Genomic DNA, 21,550 nt, shown 5'->3' with positions numbered 1-21,550 from the left:
TGATGTAATGACAAAAGGGAAGACTCAAGGAGGATTAATTAAAGTGCTTCTTATGAAGATATGGTTGCATCAAGGCTATATTTTATATACTAGTCATGGATGAACTTATTAGATACATTTAAGATGTGTTATCGTGGTGCATGTTTGCAGATGACGTTCTTTTGGTCGATTAGACACGTGAATAAGTAAATGTTAAGCTTGAATCTTGATAGTAAACACTTGAAGTAAAAGTAAACACTTGAAGTAAAATGTTTTAAGCTTAGTAGAGCAAATAATAGATGAAATTTTAGCAGTAGTAAAAGTAGCAAGGCTATTGTTAAAATAAGAGATGACTAGTTACTTGTAACTGAAAGCTGCAAGTGGTTCACTCTTCCAAAAAGATAGAGTGGTTGATAGAGATGTTTTACATAGGATACAAATACGAGAGTTGAAATGAAGAAGGGTAATTGTAATTGTAAGGCAGCTTAAGATTAAAGGGAAGTTTTACAAAATGATGGTTGGACCTTTTTATGTTATATGAAGTTAAATGTTGGATTATGAATCTTGCACACGAACTGAAGATGAGAGTTATAGAGATAAAGATGTTATAGTAGATTTGTGAATATACAAAGATGGACATGAAATGAAATGAAAATATTAGAGATTGCGCCGATTGAGAGAACCTTTGCATTTAAGATTATATAGACACGTTAGGTGTTGTGACACTATGCCAAATACACATTAATTAAGGAAAAGGGAGATAAAAAACGACTTGATTAGTAAGGATAAAATATAATAATAAAATTCATTTCAATATAGATGATAAAATATGGGATCAAACCCAATGATGTAGGAGGATCTCTATAGTCGACCCCACCAAGTGGGATAAATTAGCTTGTAAAATTAAAATGTCTTATTCTTTTGGTTTGGTTTTAATGTTGTGTATAAAGTTCAGACCCATAACAAAGCAAAACCGGTAAATTTAGTTAATGTAAAAATTACACTTTATATCACACCTTGTATTATATGGTATTTAGACTACATTTACAAAGTGTTCACACTTAAGTCCTAGATTTTAATCTTTTGATGTGTTAAAATTCCTTTCCTAATTCTATATGCAAGAATTCAAGGTATTCCCTCCCTACAGACTGAACTAGTGTAATATAGACACAGTTTATGAATAATCCTTTGAGCTCTTCTAAAGATGCCAATTGCTGGTATATGTACAAGAATTTAATAGCACAACAGTATTGATGTCCATCATCATTTAACTCTCAGCTAATTGTTGTTCCATATTCATCAAATTGCAGGTCAACATGAATGAGAAGGACTACCAAAGGAAGAAGAACAAGTTCTTGCCAAAGATACATGCTTGGTAGATCTCATAATTTCAGAACACCTAATATAGTTTGTGTAGATGTATTTTTTGATTTGCCTTCACTTCACATCATTCTTCTGATTGGCTTGCCTGATGAGCTTGCTAGGGTGCTTTTTTGGTATATGATTCAGAGATCACAAGTTCAAACCTTATTCTTCTTCTTTAGGGACATATTGCCAGAAGTTCAATGTTCGATGTTCAATTGACAACTTACCATGTGACATGCGTATTGCATTTTGCATGTCTGAAAATAGTCAAATGCTTTTTATCAAGCTATTGTAAGTTTTCATTTCAAACTGTTTAGGGTTCAGGAGCATGGTGGCGAGCCTATTATCCCTTTCAGCTGCATCTTGGAAAAGAATTTGGCAGATATGCCAGAGGATGAGGCTGCTAAATACTGCGAGGAAAACAAACTACAAAGGTCAGTTACTCTGCATTTTGCATATCATCTAAAGTGAATATTGACGTATTATGGGAATTTTTTAATGAGATTCAGTGCTAATAGCTGAAGAAGTGGTTGGATGTTACTTTACCTTTAATTTAACGGTCTCACTCTCACTACTTGTACTGTGTATGTGCCGATCATGATTTTGTAGTTTGTATTGAGTTATAACTGAGAATATCAAATGCAATGAATTTGTTTTCCTTGTAACAATTGATTTTAGTATGCATATAGTTTAAAGAACTTAAGGAAATTTTGAATACTTGTTTCTTTATGTTTGCCATCTACAAATGTCTGTGGGCATTCGCCTTATTACTTACATGAGGGTGGCTTTAAAACATGTTTCTGATTTGTGAAGGTCCTGGTATGTGTGAAACCACATCTGGTTTGTCTTTTCTGTAATATCTGATGTTTATCATGGTCATTTGGCTACATGTTATTTTCTTTACTTCATTTTATTTCTTTGAAGTATCTAAAAATGATGTTCTCAACAGGAATTAACATCTCAAATTTGGTCACTGTAGTCTTTTTTTATTTTTGAGGTTTTATTTAATAACACTGGCAATTTCAATAACATTTACTTTCTTCTCGAGAGTTGTATGAGTTTTTGATCTCATGATTTTTGTGCTCATGTATTCCTATTCCTCAATATCTCTCATTGCCATTTCTGTCACTGGATACATGCATGACACACCCCCATGAAACAGATGTTGCCAAACTATATATATATATTTTAACTTTTTAATTGCTCCTTTACAGTGCCTTAACAAAAATCATAAAGACTGGATTTGCTGCAATCAATCTCATTTACTTTTTCACAGCTGGGCCTGATGAGGTATAGTAGTCCTGGCTAGCAGATTGCTGTTGGACAAAGATCAATTAAACAAGACATGAAATATTTACTTCCATATATGATGGATACTTGACAATTACACAGGTGAAGTGTTGGCAGATCAGACGGCAGACAAAAGCCCCTCAAGCAGCAGGTGCTATTCACTCAGATTTTGAAAGAGGTTTCATTTGTGCTGAGGTATGTTCTTATCATACTATTTCTTTTCCCAAGCCAGTTTCTGTTTTTATCCATTTTGTTTACTAGTCCACTATTCTATATTCAGGTTATGAAGTTTGAGGATCTTAAGGAACTTGGAAATGAAGCGGCAGTTAAGGTACTAAACATATCCTGCAGTTTATTGCATGTGCATCACCTTAATTATTGCTTTCTGATAGACATTTCTGCAACTAGAAACAATGGGTAGATGGGTGCAGAGTGTAGATAGTATGGAAAATTATTGTCTGCAACTAACAAGAAATGTCCTTACGTGTGTGCACTATGTCAACTTTTTTCTTCATTTCAGGCTGCTGGCAAATATAGGCAGGAAGGAAAGACCTATGTTGTTCAGGATGGGGACATAATTTTCTTCAAGTTCAATGTATCTGGGGGTGGAAAGAAGTAATGTTTGATTATGGAAGGCCAGTAGCCAAGCCAACTTTCTTCATGCTTGGCATCTTGATCAGTCTTATTATGTTTTCCTATTTGAATTTGTTGATTAACGAGATAGGGTTCTCTCCTGCCAAATGATTGTAAGAAGGTGCAAGTTTCTGCTGCGTGTTAATTAAATTTTTGAGTGCCTTGAGTTCTCGCATCTCTACTATTGTAGTATTATTTTAAGCTAATCGTCTTTAGTTTTTATGTGACCTTTTTAGTAGAATAATGGAAGAATTATTAATCTTAAATTAATATATGAAATGCGAAGCAATTAATTATTAAAACTGTATATTTCCATTTTATATGCAAGGATGCACATTGTGGCCTCTGGGGTGATGGTGCAATGAATAGACCTTTAAATCGTTAATCAAGCATCTAAGAGATAAATCCTATTTACATTGTATTGTAGGAATTTTTTTTAGTGGGATGATAATCTTAAGAATGTTGATTGTTTAGATGAGTATATGTGAGTATTTTTTGATTTATCTTAATTATTAGTGGGAAATTTTTATAGGGTGGGATAAGTCATTTTTAGGATTAGGTTAGATAACTAGATTATAAAAAAAAAATTATGTGCATGTTCATGGTATTCAAATTTGCTAGTGTTTTGTATTTCATATTTCTAGTAGGACTTTTCCTTTCATAATATTCAGTCAACTTGATCTACTAAAGACTTCTCAAATTAAACTACCTGCACATTTGATTAACATTGTTAGATCACAATTAATCTAAACTTTGAACTTTAGTTAAAAGAAAAAGCATAATAAAATAGTTTTAAAAAAGCAACTCCCCTTTAACTTAATCTCTTCTCATGAAACTAATGTTTCTTTGAGTATTATAAAACAAAACACTTTTCAAAAAGCAACTTTCCCTTAATCAGTCTCTCTCCCTTTGACATAAATAATACTTTTTAAAAAACTTCATCTTATTTAGTCTCTGACTCTTTGACATCAAAAGTTATAGGAAATTTACATATGAAGATTTTGAAACACTTAGACAGTTTTAAGCACTTAGAAAATTATAAAGAAATTACAAATTTGATTTAGAAGTTCTAAATATTAAAGATACGAATTTTCAAAAGATTAAGGCTACATTTGATTAGGGGTAATGTAATCAAGTTTATAATATAATAATAAATTTCGTAATATAATGTAATGTAATCTTAATTATATTACTACATTTGGTAATGTAATGTATATAATCTTTGATTATATTCTTTTGTTTGGTGTCCAATATTATTTTTATACGGAATATGATTCGTATTATTATAAAATGACAAAAATATCCTGCGACGCTGGTGATCAGCGTTGGTGGCGAATACCGATGTCGATGGTGGCGTTGGTGACCGAAGGTGGTGGCAGCGATGTCGGTGACTGGTGGCGAGTACCGATGCTGATGGTGGTGTCGATGACCGGAGGTGGTGGTAGCGACGTTGGTGATCGGCGGCGGTAGGAGGTGGTCGGTGGCGGCGACCGACGGGCGGCGGCAGCGGAAGCAATGTTGGTGATCGGTTGATGCCGAAATGGAATAGAGTATATTTGATATTTAAATTTTAGTTAAACAGTGATCTCATAATGTAATCGGATTATATGTTGTTGGCCTTGTAATTTAGATTATAAAATTTTATTACCTTTTATTATCTAGATTATATTACATTATAATTTTAAAATTGTACCAAATAAAGTAATATTGTAATGTAATTTTTATTACATTACAAGGCAAATTATCTCCTACCAAACTTAGTTCAAGGGATTTTTGAATGATTTTTTTTTTGAAAATGTTATAAAAATTTAGAAATCTTTGAAAACAAAAGAGAAATTATGAAAATATTTGTTAAAAAAATTTATAAGAAAAAAATTTTAAAAGAAATTTAGAAAGTTTAAAAGATAATTTCTTAAAAGAGAAATTTTAGGAGAATTTTGAAAATAGAAAATTTTAAGAGAATTTTGAAAAAGTTAGAGAAATCTTTAAAAAAATTTACAATTTTAAAAGAGATAGAAAATTTTAAGAGAATTTTGAAAAAGTTAGAGAAATCTTTAAAAAAAAATTTAAAAAGATTTTGAGAATAGAAAAGAAAACAATTAAGTACAATATAAAAGGTAGGAGAAAAAAATTCCTGAAAGACTACTTTCAAATGTTTATTCTTTTTTTTATTCTATTTTTAAGCAATGAATACAGACTTGTTTTTATTGTAGGGTAGTATATTTTTTATTGCCTCGGACTAACCTTTTCTTACAGGAAAAAGAGTTGTTGGACAAGAGGAGTCTAAGCGCCAAGAAGGGATCTGGGCACCCAGAGCTGGTCCGGGCGCCCGGAGCTGGTTCGGGCGCTGGGAATGCCAAGGCTTATCCGCTCACCAACTTGGAGCGTGCTGATTGGTTGGCCAACATTACACTCTAGGCACCCAGAAGGGATCCAGGCGCCCGGAACTACTTATATAAGCAGTCTTCCACCAAGAGCCAAATACCACTTCTTCTACGATTGCTCTATTGCACGCTGCTCCAAAGACGCTCCTGCGATGCTGCGAAGCTCCTCGGATGACTTGCGACTCAGTTTCATTTTCCTTGTTATCGGTATTTTTTATAGTTCATGTCCTAAATTATGTAATATATTTTGCGAATTATTAGTGATTGCCTAACGAAAGCTCTCTCACGTGCAGACCTTGGAGTAGGAGTCGACGGAGGTTCCGAACTAAGTAAAATTAGTTTGTTAGTGCGTACTAGATTAAGTTTCGACGATCACTATTCACCCCCCTCAGCGAACTTTACGATCCAACAGGAGGTGCCTCAGTTGTGACTGAGGTGTCTTGGATGAATAGTAGCTGAGGCACCTCAGATCATATTGTAGGCGCCTCCAACGTGGTAGATGTAACGCCCGCCCTTCAGGTATGACGGGGTTACGGGAACATACATGCATATTAATCTATTTCTAAAACAGCGGAAGTATTTATTTATATATTCTTTTATGTTTTTAATTTACTTTTCTTTTAAACACCAATAACTAATTATCTAAACATTTATAATCATATGAGCATGTTAAGCATAATTTTAAATTTAAAAAGTCATAATATCAATTTCCAACATAAGCATGAATAAGTATTAAGTAATCATGCAAAACATTAACATAAGGTAGACATAATTCATATCAAGCATAAATTAACATAAGCAGGTCTTTTTCCTTAGCCGAGCCACCACCATACACATCTCTTACCCCTCCTGCTGCTCCCTTAGTTTATCCATCCTTTACCTTTATCTGCGGTACAAGGAAAGTAAACTATAAGCACACAGGCTTAGTAAGATCCTTTTCTACTCACAAAAATCATGTATCATAGCATAATCACATAAGCATATAGCATGGAGACATAATCATCTAAAATATCATATCATGTAAAAGAGCATCATAACATATCATATCATTCTATATAAAAGCATCATATCATACCTATCATATCATGGAAGAGCATCATGCCATATCATATCATATCATAAAAGAGCATCATGTCATATCATATCATATCATAACCTATCATATCATAAAAGTATATGCAAGATGTCTTTCAAAAACATGTGTCATGTCATGTGCAAGATGTCTTTTAAAAAAATATCATATAATACTTAAATATAATCTCAACATGAGGGCCCGGCTATGTACCACATAATATAAATGCGCGCAATCCCTAGGACGGGGTAGCTAGTCCCGAACCTACTAGGGAACTAGGCCCGTACTACGTCCGTCGACTTAGGGGCGAACTAAGGAGCCCATCCCTTGGACACTAAGGTCCGGTACAAGCCACATAAAAAGTAAAGTAGTATGCCATATTTACTTATCATATCATGAAGAGTGCTCTTAGTCCCAACTAATAAGGAAGCAATTCTTAGGCCTTTACTTGTCATATCATAAAGAGTGCTCTTAGTCCCAACTAATAGGGAAGCATCTCTTAGGCCTTTACTTGTCATATCATAAAGCATGCATACTTGAGCATATAGCCCATCATAAGAGTCATTATCATGCATGATTCATAAGCATACATAAATGAGCATATGACATATCATAGGGAAACATAATCATGCATGGAAAATATTAACTAGCATCTCCTAATTCATATCATAGCATGTGAGACACATAGTAAATCATAATTGGGTCTCTAACCTTAATTCCATGGAGTGGCCGAAACATGCAAGGTATTGTCCTAGGTTATAAATAATATAAAAGCATTTGAACCCTAAACCAACTTCATAACACTTATCACAAAGAACATCATGAGCATGCTTAGTTTAGGTTCTAAGCTTCCTAGGTCCTTTAATCTTGTTATGGCCGAAACTTGCCAAGCATGAATCTAGGTTACAAGTAACATGAAAGCATATGAACCCTAAACCAACTTCATAACACTTATCATAAAGAACATCATGAACATGTTTAGTTTAGGTTCCAAGCTTCCTAGGTCCTTTAATCTTGTTATGGCCGAAACTTGCTAAGCATGAATCTAGGTTACAAGTAACATGAAAGCATATGAACCCTAAACCAACTTCATAACACTTATCATAAAGAACATCATGAGCATGTTTAGTTTAGGTTCTAAGCTTCCTAGGTCTTTTAATCTTGTTATGGCCGAAACTTGCCAAGCATGAATCTAGGTTACAAACAACATAAAAACATGTGAACCCTAAACCAATTTCATATCATATATCATAAGGAACATTATGAGCATGTTTAGTTTAGGTTCTATGCTTCCTAGGTATTTTAATCATGTTATGGCCGAATATTTAAGGAGCATGAAACTAAGTCTAAGCAACATATAAGCATAAGAATATCAAGCTAACTTTATATCATATCATAAGGAAAATCATGAGCATGTTAGATTTGATTTTTAAGCTTTCTTAGACCCTTAATCTCATCATGGCCGAAACCCTAAAGTGGGATGCATCTAGGTTCCAAGCAACATGCAAGCATGAAAACACTAAGAAATCTTCATACCATATCATAAGGAAAGTCATGAGCATGATAGATTAAATTTTACACTCTCCTAGGCCTTCATTTCTATCATGGCCGAAACCCTAAAACCCTAAAGTGGCATGGATTTAGGTTCCAAGCAACATACAAGTATGAAAACACTAAGAAATCTTCATACCATATCATAAAGAAAGTCATGAGCATGATAGATTAACTTTTAAACTCTCCTAGGCCTTCATTTCTATCATGGCCGAAACCTACTAAGCATAGATCTAGGTTACAAGCAACATAAAGAAAAAAAACATTAGAATTCTAAACAGAACTCATATCCTAAGTTACATATCATAAGGGACATCGTGAGCATGCTTAGTTAGGTCTTAAGCTTTCCTAGGTCTTTTTTTCATGCCTTGGCCGAAAGTTTAAAGAACATGAATCTAAGTTCTAAGCAACGTACAAGAATAAGAATACTAAACTAATCTCCTATCATAGGGTACATATCATAAGAAACATAGTGAGCATGTTTAGTTTAGGTCTTAAGCTTCCTTAAGTTTTTTTTTATACTTTGGTGGCCGAAAGTTTCAAGAAGCAACCCTAGATTTTTAAGCAATCTAAACTCATGGAAAAACACATGAACTACTTGTACCGTAGGTGAGGGGATACTTACATCCTCTTGTTGGTTGCTACTCGGAAAGCCTAGAGGTTCCACTGTACAAAAATTTTGTACAAAGGTCTGAACCTTTTCCTAGCTACCATGTGTTCTTTTAAATTAAATTTTGGATCGCCTGCGGAACTTAACACGTTTTATCCAAAACTTAATCTATTCGTTCTTTTAGGTTTTGACTTGGGTCTCCTGCGGAACTTAACACGTTCGACCCAAATCACCTTAAGTTATTAATTCCATTAAATATTAATTTCCATAATTGGTTCCCAGTACTGACGTGGCGAGGCACATGGCCTTCTTGGATATGGGAGCAACCACCACCGACTAGACAAAACCTTTTATGGAAAGCTAATATTTAATTTCCTAAAATAACTTTAGGTTAACCGAAAAGAATAATCAAATCACAAGGAAAAAGAAAACAAAAGAACACAACATCGAAAAACATATTCGAAATACTAGAATCGCATGCCTCTTGTATTTGGTATTATTTCCAAAAATAACTAGTATGATGCGGAAAGAAAAATTACTAGTTATACCTTTTAGAAAGACCTCTTGATCTTCTACCGTATTCCTCTTCTAACCTCGGACGTTGTGTGGGCAACGATCTTCCGAGATGAGAAACCACCAAAGCACCTTCTTCTCCTTTCTTCAAGTTTCGGCCAAGCACTATGCTTCCAAGAGATGAAGATCTTTTTCCACCAATCAAGCTCCAAGGGATGTAAACTTTCTCTCCTTCTTCTCCAAGCTAAAATCCGGCCACCACTTGATCTTCAAGGAGGAAGAGAGGTCCGGCCACAAGATGGAGAGAAGAGAAAGGAAGGAGGCCGGCCACACCAAGGAAGAAAAGAGGGAGAAAATAATAGAGGTTGTTCACCCATGAAAGCTCCTCTACCTCCTCTTTTATAATCCTTGGTCTTGGAAAATAAGGAAATTTTAATAAAAAACTTCCTTAATTCTTTTGCCATGAAAAGGAAAAATTTATTTTAATTAAAATAATTTTTCTTCTCACTAAAACATGGCCGGCCACTTATTTCCTCAAATCAAGGAGAGTTTTAATTAAACAAGAATTAAAACTTCCTAATTTGTTTCCGGAAATTTATAAAAATTTCTCCAATAATTTTATCCCTTCATGATTGGTTTATAAAAAGGAAATTTAATAAATTAAAATCTTTCTTTTAAACATGTGGATAAAATGAAAGTTATCTCTAAAAATTAAAATCTCTTTCAATCTACAAATAAGGAAAGATATCAAATCTTTTCTTAATCTTTTGTAGAAACTTATAAAAGAGAATATTTATTTTTTAAACTCTCTTTTAAATCATGAACATGTTTAAAAAGGAAAGTTTTCTTAAAATTTAAAATCCTCCTTTAATCAACAAATAAGGAAAGATTTCAAATTTTAAACTCTCTTTTAATTATGTAGATGATTTACAAATAAGGAAAGTTTTTACCAAAAATTAAAACCATCCTTTTAAACTACAAATAAGGAAAGAGATTAATCTCTTCTCTTAATCTTTTGTAGAAAGTTATAAAAGGAAATTTTAATTTTTTTTAACTCTCTTTTAAAATCATGATATCCACATAAGAAATAATTTTAATAAAAATCCTTTTTAATATTCTAGTGGCCGGCCACCTAAGCTTGGGACCCAAGCTTTGGCCGGCCACCTTCATGGCTCATCCACTTGGTCTTGGCCGGCCCTAGCTTGGGTTCCAAGCTAGCTTGGCCGGCCCCATTGGATGGGTAAGAAGGTGGGTATGCGGTGGGTATAAATCTCTATATACTAGAGGCTACGATAGGGACCGAGAGGAGGAATTGGTTTTGGTCTCCCGATAAAATTAAGCATCCCGTGTTCGCCCCGAACACACAACTTAATTTTATCAATAATAATTCATTCCACTAGAGAACTATTATTGAACTACCGCACCAATCCCAAATTACATTTTGGGCTCCTTCTCATTATGAGTGTGTTAGTCTCCCTGTGTTTAAGATAACAAATGTCCACTAATTAAGTAAGTTACTGACAACTCACTTAATTAATATCTAGCTCCAAAAGTAGTACCACTCAACTTCATCGTCATGTCGGACTAAGTCCACCTGCAGGGTTTAACATGACAATCCTTATGAGCTCCTCTTGGGGACATTCTCAACCTAGATCACTAGGACACAGTTTCCTTCTATAATCAACAACACACACTATAAGTGATATCATTTCCCAACTTATCGGGCTTATTGATTCATCGAACTAAATCTCACCCATTGATAAATTAAAGAAATAAATATCAAATATATGTGCTTGTTATTATATTAGGATTAAGAGCACACACTTCCATAATAACTGAGGTCTTTGTTTCTTTATAAAGTCAGTATAAAAGAAACGACCTCTAATGGTCCTACTCAATACACTCTAAGTGTACTAGTGTAATTATATAGTTAAGATAAACTAATACCTAATTACACTACGACCTTTCAATGGTTTGTTCCTTTCCATTATGGTCGTGAGCTACTGTTTATAATTTATAAGGTACTGATAACATGATCCTCTGTGTGTGACACCACACACCATGTTATCTACAATATAAATTAATTGAACAACTACATTTATCATAAATGTAGACATTTGACCAATGTGATTCTTATTTCTAGATAAATATTTATACCAAAAGCTAGGCTTTTAGTATACACTCTAACACCTCTTGCTTGGTTTTTTTTCTTAAAAGAAGGTACCCTTGTGAAGAGGAAGAAGGAAGCTTCTCCTTCTAGTTTTCCCTTTTGCTTCTCTTGCTTGTAAGAAGTAGATCTTGAGGACTCCTTCTTGTGAATTAGTTTTCTTAGGGAGAAAACCTTAGCTTGGATTCGGAAATGGGAGAGGGGAGAGTTTTAGGTCTCGGTGGAGGAGGAAAAAGGAGAAAGAAGGAGGAGGAAGAAGTAGCCAACCTCTCATTCCCTTCTCTTCTCTCATTCCTATTTATTCTCAATGAGGAAAAAAGGAAAAAATGTCCCAATTCATCCCCTTGATTCCTCTATTCCCTCACCCTCATTCATTCTCACGAAAATAGAAAAAAGAAAGAAAAAAAAATAACTTGTCTTTGTCTTTTGCTTGCTTCTTCTCTTAACCAAGAGAAAGAGGAGGAAAGCTGCTTGACATTTTCTTGCTTCCTTAATCATACTCTTACTTTTAACTATAATTTCCATTCCTTGCTAATCATATATCATTCATGACTCTATTGGTTATCATACACCAATTTAGCTTTATCTATTGTGAGGGATTCAAGGTTCAAGCCTTTTTATTTCTTTTTTTTTTTTTGGTTCTATTTCCCTTTTCCTTTTATTCTAGAAGAGAATACTCATATGTATAGCTAAAAAATTTCGCGGGTGTTACAGTAGAACCATTGAAGAACCGTTGTCTATGTGGATAAAACTTTATCCATTGAGGTTGCTCTATATGACATTGGAGGTGCCTCCAATGCCTACACAGTTAGTAATCATTTTCAATACTTGTTTTTGATCTTTCAAAGTTTGTAAGAAGCTACTCCGCATTCATGAAAGAAATCTTTTAGTAAGATTTTCAACTATCTTGGATTAACAACCACCCAGATTGTAATCAAGTAAAGCTCTAACCTCTTATTTCTTTTGATACGGGTTATAAGAAGTGGATCCCGTACAATAATGTGAAAAGAGATGTAAGGAGGAGAAAGAAGAAGTAGGGAGGCTGGGGGGAGATAGATACGAATGGTAAGCAAATCCCGGTCGAGAATGTATGACTAGTCAGGCTAAAACTGACTAAGGGTACGACGCATGTGGATATGTTCGGCAGGCAAAGCTCGACCGAGTATGGAGTACCGAACGAACTGAAATAGGCAAAATATTAGCATGCACACATACGCTCGGCAGGAAAACCTCGGTCGAGCATGAAATCCCAATCGAGAATATAAGCTTGATCGAGAATGCAAGCTCGACTGAACTAAGAGATGGATAAGGGATTAATGCATTCAGACGCGTTCGACAGTCAAGGTCTAACCGAGCATAAAGTGATGGTTAAACTAAAACAATAGAGTGCCAATGAACCTAGGAACGCTGAGTAAGCAAAGCCCGACCGAGCTTAAAGGTATACATTCCTAAGCAATCTCTATAGTTGGCCAAGCGAAGACCAATTGCATATCATAAGGCTCAACATGCCTCAATAGGCAAAGCCCGGTCGAGCATAAACACAATATAAATATAACACACTCGGTAGTAGAAGCCCGGTCGAGCATGAACATAACTCGCTCAGTAATATAATCTCGGACGAGCGAGCAGACATACCAACTAAGGTTGTCAGAATGAGCTCGGCTTGGAAATATCCGGTCAAGCATAGACATAATACACTCTATAATAGAATCCTGGGCGGGCATATAAACACACATTTTCTAAGGCTATTAGTATAAGATCGACCTGACAAAATCTGGCCGGGCATAAACTTGTTACATCCTTTAGATATACTTGATCAAAATTAGCTTAACAGAAAATATTCTCAATACACAAATACATCGGTTATATTAATGATATGTGAACAATATGTGGTCATATGGTAACCTATTTCATTTGGCGGGAAATATTTTTTAGAGACTTTTGTAGGTGAACTAAACGACAAAGAAGGTACATCTCGGGTACAAAAAAGATTCCTTGAACTATTTTTACAGATGACATCATCTCCTAACAAACTCTAATTAACCGGGGTCCACCTCATGACTGCAGAGGTTATATGAGGTGATATAAAAAGGGAAATCCTCTCCGCTGGTAAGGTAAGATGAACATCGTCACTCAAACCCTAAATCCACTTCAGTTTTACTGTTCTTCTTCCTTTTTTCTTCATCTTCGAACAAGAGAGTTGACTTGAGCGTCGGAGGGCCTAGCCAGAGATTCCCACCCCTGTCTTAGGTCACTAACACTTTGTTGGCAAATCTCGTGGTGCGCAGGCGAGTTTCTTTCTAGTAGATTTGCTTTGCCGGAGTTCTTCTTTATCAGATCTACTTCGTCGGACATCATCCTCTTAGAATCCACTTCATTGGAGGTTTCATTCTTTAGATCCACCGCACCAGGACCTTCTGCATCAGCCTTCCTAGCCACCCCTCGGAGTTTTGCCGGAGATCCACAGCACTGGAGAATTTTTAGATCCTCGGGATTCATCTCCTTCGCCATCTTCTTCCACTAGAGCACCAGCGCTTCATCTCGTCAGATTTAAACAGGATCAAATTTGAAGTCGTCTGTGAGAACTTTCACCTGAATCTAAATCTTCGCGATGGAGGACGCTGGAAAGACCCACACTGTCACTTTAACACAAGAAGATCTAGAATTACTCATCACTGCAAGGGTACAGAAAGCTTTCCAACAACAACAACAGGCTAATACTAATGGAACACTTCCCATGGCTGTAAATCCGGCCATCTCTGCAACTAATCCTCAAAGGGAAAGAGGTATGGATGAGGAAGATAATATTTACATACCTCCTACTATTGTTTCTCCCACTCATTATCCTCGGGCCTTTTTCCGTACTCCTATCAAAGGAGGACGTCGACCAGTGCTTCAGGAATCCTCTGGTGAAGCACCAGTGAGAGACAAGCGTAAGGGGAAAATGGTGGCCAACGATAGTTCCTCTGAGAGAATAGTCACTCCTTTCTCTCAGAGGGTATTAGATGATCTCTTACCTAAACATTATCAGAATCTAAACATTGGAGAATACTCTGGAACAACAGATCCAGAAGATCATCTACTCAAGTTCGAGAACGTGACTCTGTTACAATAATTCGCTGATGGAGTCAAGTGTCGAATGTTCCTAACCACTTTCGGAGGCGCCACTCAGAGGTGGTTTAAAAGGTTGTCGGAAAACTCTATTAGGCGTTTCAAGGACTTCAGGAAGGTATTTCTCCACCATTTCTCTAGTAACAGGAGATATAAAAAAACTCCGTGGAGTCTTTTCTCTATTAAACAAGGGGCCAAAGAAAGTATTAGAACTTATATCGAAAGATTTAATCAAGTGACTATTGATGTTCCTTCTGCCACTACTGAAATTCTGGTGAGTGCCTTTTCTCAGGGTCTTAATGATAGTGACTTCTTCAAGGATCTAGTGAGAAATCCTCCCACCAACTTTAATTTATTAATTGAAAGAGCTACTGAATTTATTAATGTTGAGGAAGTTCAAGCTGCTCGTAAGAAAGAGGATATTCAACATAAGCCTACTCCAGTTAATGAGCGTCCCATGGCTCCTGTTCAACCCCCTAGAGGACTGCGTGCAGGTCCTCCACATCGTCCACCCGAGCCACGACCGCAAGCAGTTCAGCATGTGGAGATGTTGCAGTCAGCTCCACGAAAATGGTGTACGTATCATATGATGAACACCCACAACACAGAGAACTGTTTTGCTCTGAAGAATCAACAAATGAGTAATGCTCGATATCGCCGACGTGCTCCATTTTCTAATCAGCCACCTTATCCACGATAGAATAGTCCCCTCAAGCTGGAGTATAGAACAACTGAACCACAATCTGTGGTGTTACAACTCTTGGCCAGGCAAACACAAGTGCAAACGCCCGAGCTGATGCAACAGGAACCATCCTCCGCTTGACAGGAAGAAAATAGAAGTAATGCCGCCCAGGGCAATATTAACATGATAGCAGGAGTGTCCACTGATGGTGACTAAAATCGGGCGAGAAAATCATATGCTCGGTGACTAGAGATTCATGCAATTGAGTGCAGCCAAGAGAGGATGGACGGGTCTGAAATCAGCTTTGGGCCCAGAGATCTAGAAGGGGTGGAAATACCCCATGACGATGCATTGATCATTAAAGCTGTTATAGCTAACTATAATATTTCATGTACTTTTATCGATACAGGAAGTTCTGTTAATATTATCTTTAAGAAGGCTTTTGATCAACTACAGATCGACCCGAGCGAGCTGCAACCTATGGTAACCCCTTTATATGGTTTCACTAGCAATGAGGTACAACCGCTAGGTCAGATCAAGCTGGCCATATCTTTAGGGGAGGAGCCTCTGATGAGAACGAGGCGATCCTACTTCATGGTGGTGGATGCGCCTTCCGCTTATAATGTTATACTGGGTTGACCTGCCTTGAATGAGTTCAGGGCGGTCGTTTCAACTTTTTGTTAGAAGATTAAATTCCTCGTAGACAATCAAGTGGGAGAAGTTAGAGGAGATCAATTAACTACATGAAAATGTTATGTGGAGTTCATTAAAACAAAAGCCAATGCAGCCAGAAAAATTCAGAGGATAGAGGTCAACACTATTCAAGAAAAACCGCCCGTCCTGGTTTATGAGGAGAAAGAGGAGATACAAATCCAGACTGGTTGGCCGGAAGCTGTTACTTATATAGCGTCTGACCTGAATGTTCAACTCAAAACCGAGCTGGTCCATTATATATTTGCATGGACACCCAAGGAAGTGATGGGCATATCTCCTCTTGTGATGGAACATTCACTTCACGTGCATCCAGATGCTCGGCCAATTAAGCAAAGGACGAGGGATTTCGGAGCTGATCAGAATATAATCATCAAGGAGGAGGTAGATAAATTACTAGAGGCAGACTATATTCGGGAAGTTCAATTCCCCAGCTGGTTGGCCAATGTCGTCTTGGTCTCTAAACCAGGGAGGGAACAAATGGTGAGTGTGCATTGATTTTTAGGATCTTAACAAAGCTTGCCTGAAAGACTATTATCCTCTTCCTCGGATTGATCAATTGGTGGATTCTGCAGCTGGGTGTGAATTCATTAGCATGTTAGACACCTATCAAGGATATCATCAAGTTCCACTTGCAAAGGAGGACCAAGAGAAGGTTAGTTTCATAACAGCTGAAGGTACTTATTGCTATAATGTTATGCCTTTTGGATTAAAGAATGCAGGAGCTACTTATCAAAGGCTCATGAACAAGGTTTTCAAGAAACAAATCGGGAGACATATGGAGATTTATGTAGATGATATACTTATCAAATCCCTTCAAGCTGCTGACTTATGCAAGGATGTGGAGGAAACTTGTAGAACCTTGCGGCAATATGGACTTAAGCTTAATCCCTGCAAATGTTTATTTGGGGTTAAAAGTGGCAAGTTCTTGGGATACATGGTAATTGAGCGGAGAATAGAGGCTAACCCCAGCAAGGTTCGAGCGCTCCAAGACATAGCTCCCCCGTGTAACATGAAAGAAGCACAAAGGTTGACCGACCAGATCACGGTGCTATTTCGCTTCATTTCTAAATCGACCGACCGAAGCTTCCCTTTCTTCAAGATACTAAGGAAGGCTACTAAATTCCAATGGGATGAAGAATGTGACCGTGTGTTCCAAAAATTAAAAAATTATTTGTCAACTTTACCTGTATTAGCTAAGCTTGTAGTAGGAGAAACATTATGGGTTTACTTGTCAGCAAATAAGCATGCTGTAGGCTTAGTTCTAGTGAGGTAAGAACGGAAGGAACAACCTGTATATTTTTTGAGTCATTTACTAAAAGGAGTTGAGTGTTGTTATACTGCACTTGAGAGGTTGACTTATGGATTAGTGTTAGCAGTTAGAAGATTACGCCCTTATTTCTTATCGCATGCAATTATAGTATTAACTAACAGCTCTCTTGGTCGAGTTCTTGTCAACCCAGAGGCATCCAGGTGGTTAATCAAGTGGACGACGGAACTGAGTGAATATGATATACATTATCAACCTCGGTCGACAATTAAGGCACAAGCTCTGGCTGACTTTATAATAGAAATACAAGGTCCAGAGGAAGATGGAACTTGAAAAATATATATGGACGGATCCTCTACTCGATAAGGTAGTGGTATTGGGGTTCTTCTTATATCACCAAGAAATGATCGGATGCAATTTTCTGTCCGGCTAAATTATAGAGCCATTAATAATGAGGCAGAATATGAAGCACTAATTGTAGGGTTACAGGCCACCTGCCATGTAGGGGCCGCTCGAGTCTGGATGTATTCTGATTCCCAGCTAGCAGCATAACAATTAGCAGGCAAGTTCGAGATCAATAACGAGCGGCTTAAGTTATATGCAGAAGCATTTGATAAATTAAAATCAGAGTTCCGAGAAGTGACTATATAGAAGATCCCTCGATTAGAAAATCAAGTAGCAGATGACTTGGCTAAATTAACCTCTGCTATAATACCTTGGAACTTGGATAAGCCTGTAGAGCAGACTGTGTTGGTATCCTGTATTGAGCGACAGATCGATGCAGAAATACAAGGTGATTGGAGAACATCAACCATTTTATTCCTTCAGCAGGGTGTTCTACCAGAAGATGGAGAATAAGCACGGATATTCAAGAAGAGGGTTGCCCGGTATACTATGGTGGGCGACCATCTTTATAAAAGGGCGTTCTCTAGTCCTCTGCTCAAGTGTATAGGGTTGGAGGATATAAAATATATTCTTCAAGAGGTTCATCAGGGTTCTTGTAGCAGTCATATAAGAGGGAGATCCTTATCTTGCAAAATATTATTGGCTGGATATTTTTGGCCTACTTTACAAGAAGATGCAGCTCGACTAGTATGAACATGTATGTCTTGTTAGAAGCATCCGAACATATCCACATGCATCATACCCTTAGCTAATTTTAGCCCAACCGGTCATACATTCTCGACCAGGATTTGCTTACCAATCGTATCTATCTCCCCCGAGCTTCCCTACTTCTTCTTTCTCCTCCTTACATCTCTTTTCACATTATTGTACATGATCCACTTCTTATAACCCGTATCACTAGCCTTCCCCTTAAGTCTAGTTGAAGGAGGTGTATCCGACTGATTAGACCTAAGTATCTTGTCGACATCCCCCCACTAGTCTATTGAAAACTTTTATAGTATCCTGTCCTTTTGATCAATGGGGTATGAATATAGTTGGCTCATTTCCTTTGGCAACAACACAAAGGAAATTCCTATTGGTAGCTGTAGACTATTTCTCAAAATGGGTGGAGGTTGAACCACAGGCCAAGATTACTGAATACATGGTTATCAAATTCCTATGACAACATATCATTTGTAGATTTGGTATTCCACACAAGTTATCTGATAATCGAAGACAATTCCAAGGGGAAAGGATTAAGGAATGGTGTGCGGGATATGGTATTACACAAGCATTTACCTCTGTGGCTTATCCACAGAGTAATGGACAAGCAGAGGTCTTAAAACTAAATTGGATCATGTTGGTGGTAGCTAGGTAGATGAGTTGCCTAGTGTATTGTGGGCATATCGTACTACTCCTAGAGAGGCTATAGGCATAACTCCTTTTCAGTTGGTGCATGGTGGAGAAGCAGTAGTCCTCATAGAGGTGGGGGTGGAATCTGATCAAAGGCGGTTATATGATGATGGTAATTCAGGATGGCGTCTTATGGAGCTGGATCTTATAGAAGAAATTCGCGACAAAGCGGTAGCCCGCCTCACCTCATATCGGCAACGGATGAGACAAAACTACAATAGGAGGGTAATTCCAAGGTTCTTCCAAGTCGGTGATCTAGTATGGAAGCGCATCAAACCTGTCAAAGATGTTAGCAAGATGGCACCACAGTGGGGAGAACCATATAAAGTAATACAGAAGCTCTCTTCTGGTGCATACTATCTCCAAGACGCAGATGGAAGGAACCTTGAGCGGCCTTGGAGCGCGAACCACTCAACCTTATAGAACTTGAACAAGTGTGCCTGTAACTCATTCATGTAGTTCATTTAGTTTTTGAATATAATGAAGAAGTGTAGGCGAACATCCCCTGACAAACACATAAATTCTCCTCGGGCAAACAAATTGACCCTCCTTAAACAGTCAATCGGGGATCTTAAAGAGTGACCTGCTCGGGCTTCCTTAGGAGGAACTGGAGACTTTAAATCATCATACACAGTCGATCGGGGATCTTAAGGAGTGACCCGCTCAGGCTTCCTTAGGAGGAATCGAAGACTTTAAACCTCTACAGTCGATCAGGGATCTTAAGGAGTGACCCGCCCGGGATTCTTTAGGAGGAATCAGAGACTTTAAACCTCTACAGTCAATCGGGGATCTTAAGAAGTGACCCACTCGGGCTTTCTTAGGAGGAATCGGAGACTTTAAACCTCTACAGTTGATTGGGGATCTTAAGGAGTGACCCGCACGGGCTACCTTAGGAGGAACCGGAGACTTTAAACCTCTACAGTCAATCGGGGATCTTAAGGAGTGTCCCGCACGGGCTTCCTTAGGAGAAACCAGAGACTTTAAACCTCTACAGCCGATCGGGGATCTTAAGGAGTGACCCGCACGGGATTTCTTAGGAGGAACCGGAGACTTTAAACCTCTACAGTCGATCGGGGATCTTAAGGAGTGACCCTCTCATGTTTCATTAGGAGGAACCGGAGATTTTAAACCTCTACAGTCGATCGGGGATCTTATGGAGTGACCCGTTCGGGCTTCCTTTGGAGGAACTGGAGACTTTAAACCATCATACACAGCCGATCGGGGATCTTAAGGAGTGACTCACTCGGGTTTCCTTAGGAGGAATCAGAGACTTTAAACCATTATACACAATCGATCGGGGATCTTAAGAAGTGACCTGCTCGGGCTTCCTTAGGAGGAACCGGAGACTTTAATCCTCTACAAATGTGAACCCAATGAGAAAGATATCTCAAGAACCCACAACGAATTGAAAACAGAAAAAGGAAGGTCTAAAGATGATAAGATGGATGAAAGAAACCTCGATCCAATGCTTAGAAAAGCACGAACCTTGGTATACGAGATGGAAGACGCCACAACCATGGGATTGAGGTTGATAAGTCTTTGAACGCCACAAGGAGATGCCTTGATAAGTTCAAGTTCAATGAAAAACCAACAAGCGAGAGCCTCACCGTGCTTTAGATTGAAAAATATGTCAAAAATACATGTGTGACCATCACACCCTTTATTTATAGCTATAAGGTGACCAAAAAACCCTAAAAGGCCAAAAAAAATCCCATTTAGCAAAGACCTATGTAGACTACTTAGCCATTTTAAGCTTATGACTTTATTACAACTCAAATAAAAGTATAAATTGAGTCTAAATTGAGCCTACATATCCCTACTACATAGACATGAGACTTTAAGTGCTAATTAAGCTCATCTAAGGCTTGAATTAAGTTGACTATGCCGAATGACTTGCTCTTGGTCAAACCTTTTTCAATGGTAGCTTTTGCCTTCGCATCTTCAATGAGTACATTAAGTGCTTCCTTCATCTTTCTAGCCTTAGCCCTTGTAATTTGGCCTCCATTGATGTATAATGGTTCATCATTAATATCTAGAGTGGGTTGACCATTATCCATATCGTTAGCTTGTTGCTCTCTTTCTTTGACTCCATCATTCCCCCTCTCCTCAGAAGGATTCGTCCTCGAATCTTGATCACCTACATCAAAAGGAGAAAGATCAGAAACATTAAATGTAGCACTCACATTATACTCACTTGGTAAGTCAAGCTTGTATGCATTATCATTGATTCGAGCAATGACTTGAAATGGACCATCTCCTCGGGGATGCAACTTAGTACGATGTTTAGTAGGGAATCTTTCCTTCCTCATATGATCCCAAACCCAATCTCCAGGTTCAAAGATCACTTTCTTTCACCCCTTGTTGGCTTGCGCAGCATATTGTTCAGTCCTCTTTTCAATTTGCAATCGAACTTTC

At 37.5% G+C, this 21,550-nt stretch overlaps 1 protein-coding gene across 1 annotated transcript in view; it reads left to right on the top strand.

Moving 5' to 3' along the window:
* LOC122015748 (obg-like ATPase 1) overlaps nucleotides 1-3,533 on the top strand; it is a 51,088-nt gene extending 47,555 nt beyond the window's left edge. The window contains exons 7-12 of the mRNA XM_042572768.1: nucleotides 1,290-1,354; nucleotides 1,662-1,778; nucleotides 2,559-2,634; nucleotides 2,737-2,829; nucleotides 2,915-2,965; nucleotides 3,155-3,533. Of these exons, the coding sequence (XP_042428702.1) occupies nucleotides 1,290-1,354; nucleotides 1,662-1,778; nucleotides 2,559-2,634; nucleotides 2,737-2,829; nucleotides 2,915-2,965; nucleotides 3,155-3,253 (501 nt within the window). The 3' untranslated portion in view covers nucleotides 3,254-3,533. The remainder of the gene's footprint in view (nucleotides 1-1,289; nucleotides 1,355-1,661; nucleotides 1,779-2,558; nucleotides 2,635-2,736; nucleotides 2,830-2,914; nucleotides 2,966-3,154) is intronic.
* Nucleotides 3,534-21,550: the final 18,017 nt, after the last annotated feature.

The sequence above is a fragment of the Zingiber officinale genome, chromosome 8B (genome assembly GCF_018446385.1).
Source record: "Zingiber officinale cultivar Zhangliang chromosome 8B, Zo_v1.1, whole genome shotgun sequence".
Classification (NCBI taxonomy): Eukaryota; Viridiplantae; Streptophyta; class Magnoliopsida; order Zingiberales; family Zingiberaceae; genus Zingiber; species Zingiber officinale.
This window is presented reverse-complemented; position numbering and strand designations above follow the sequence as displayed.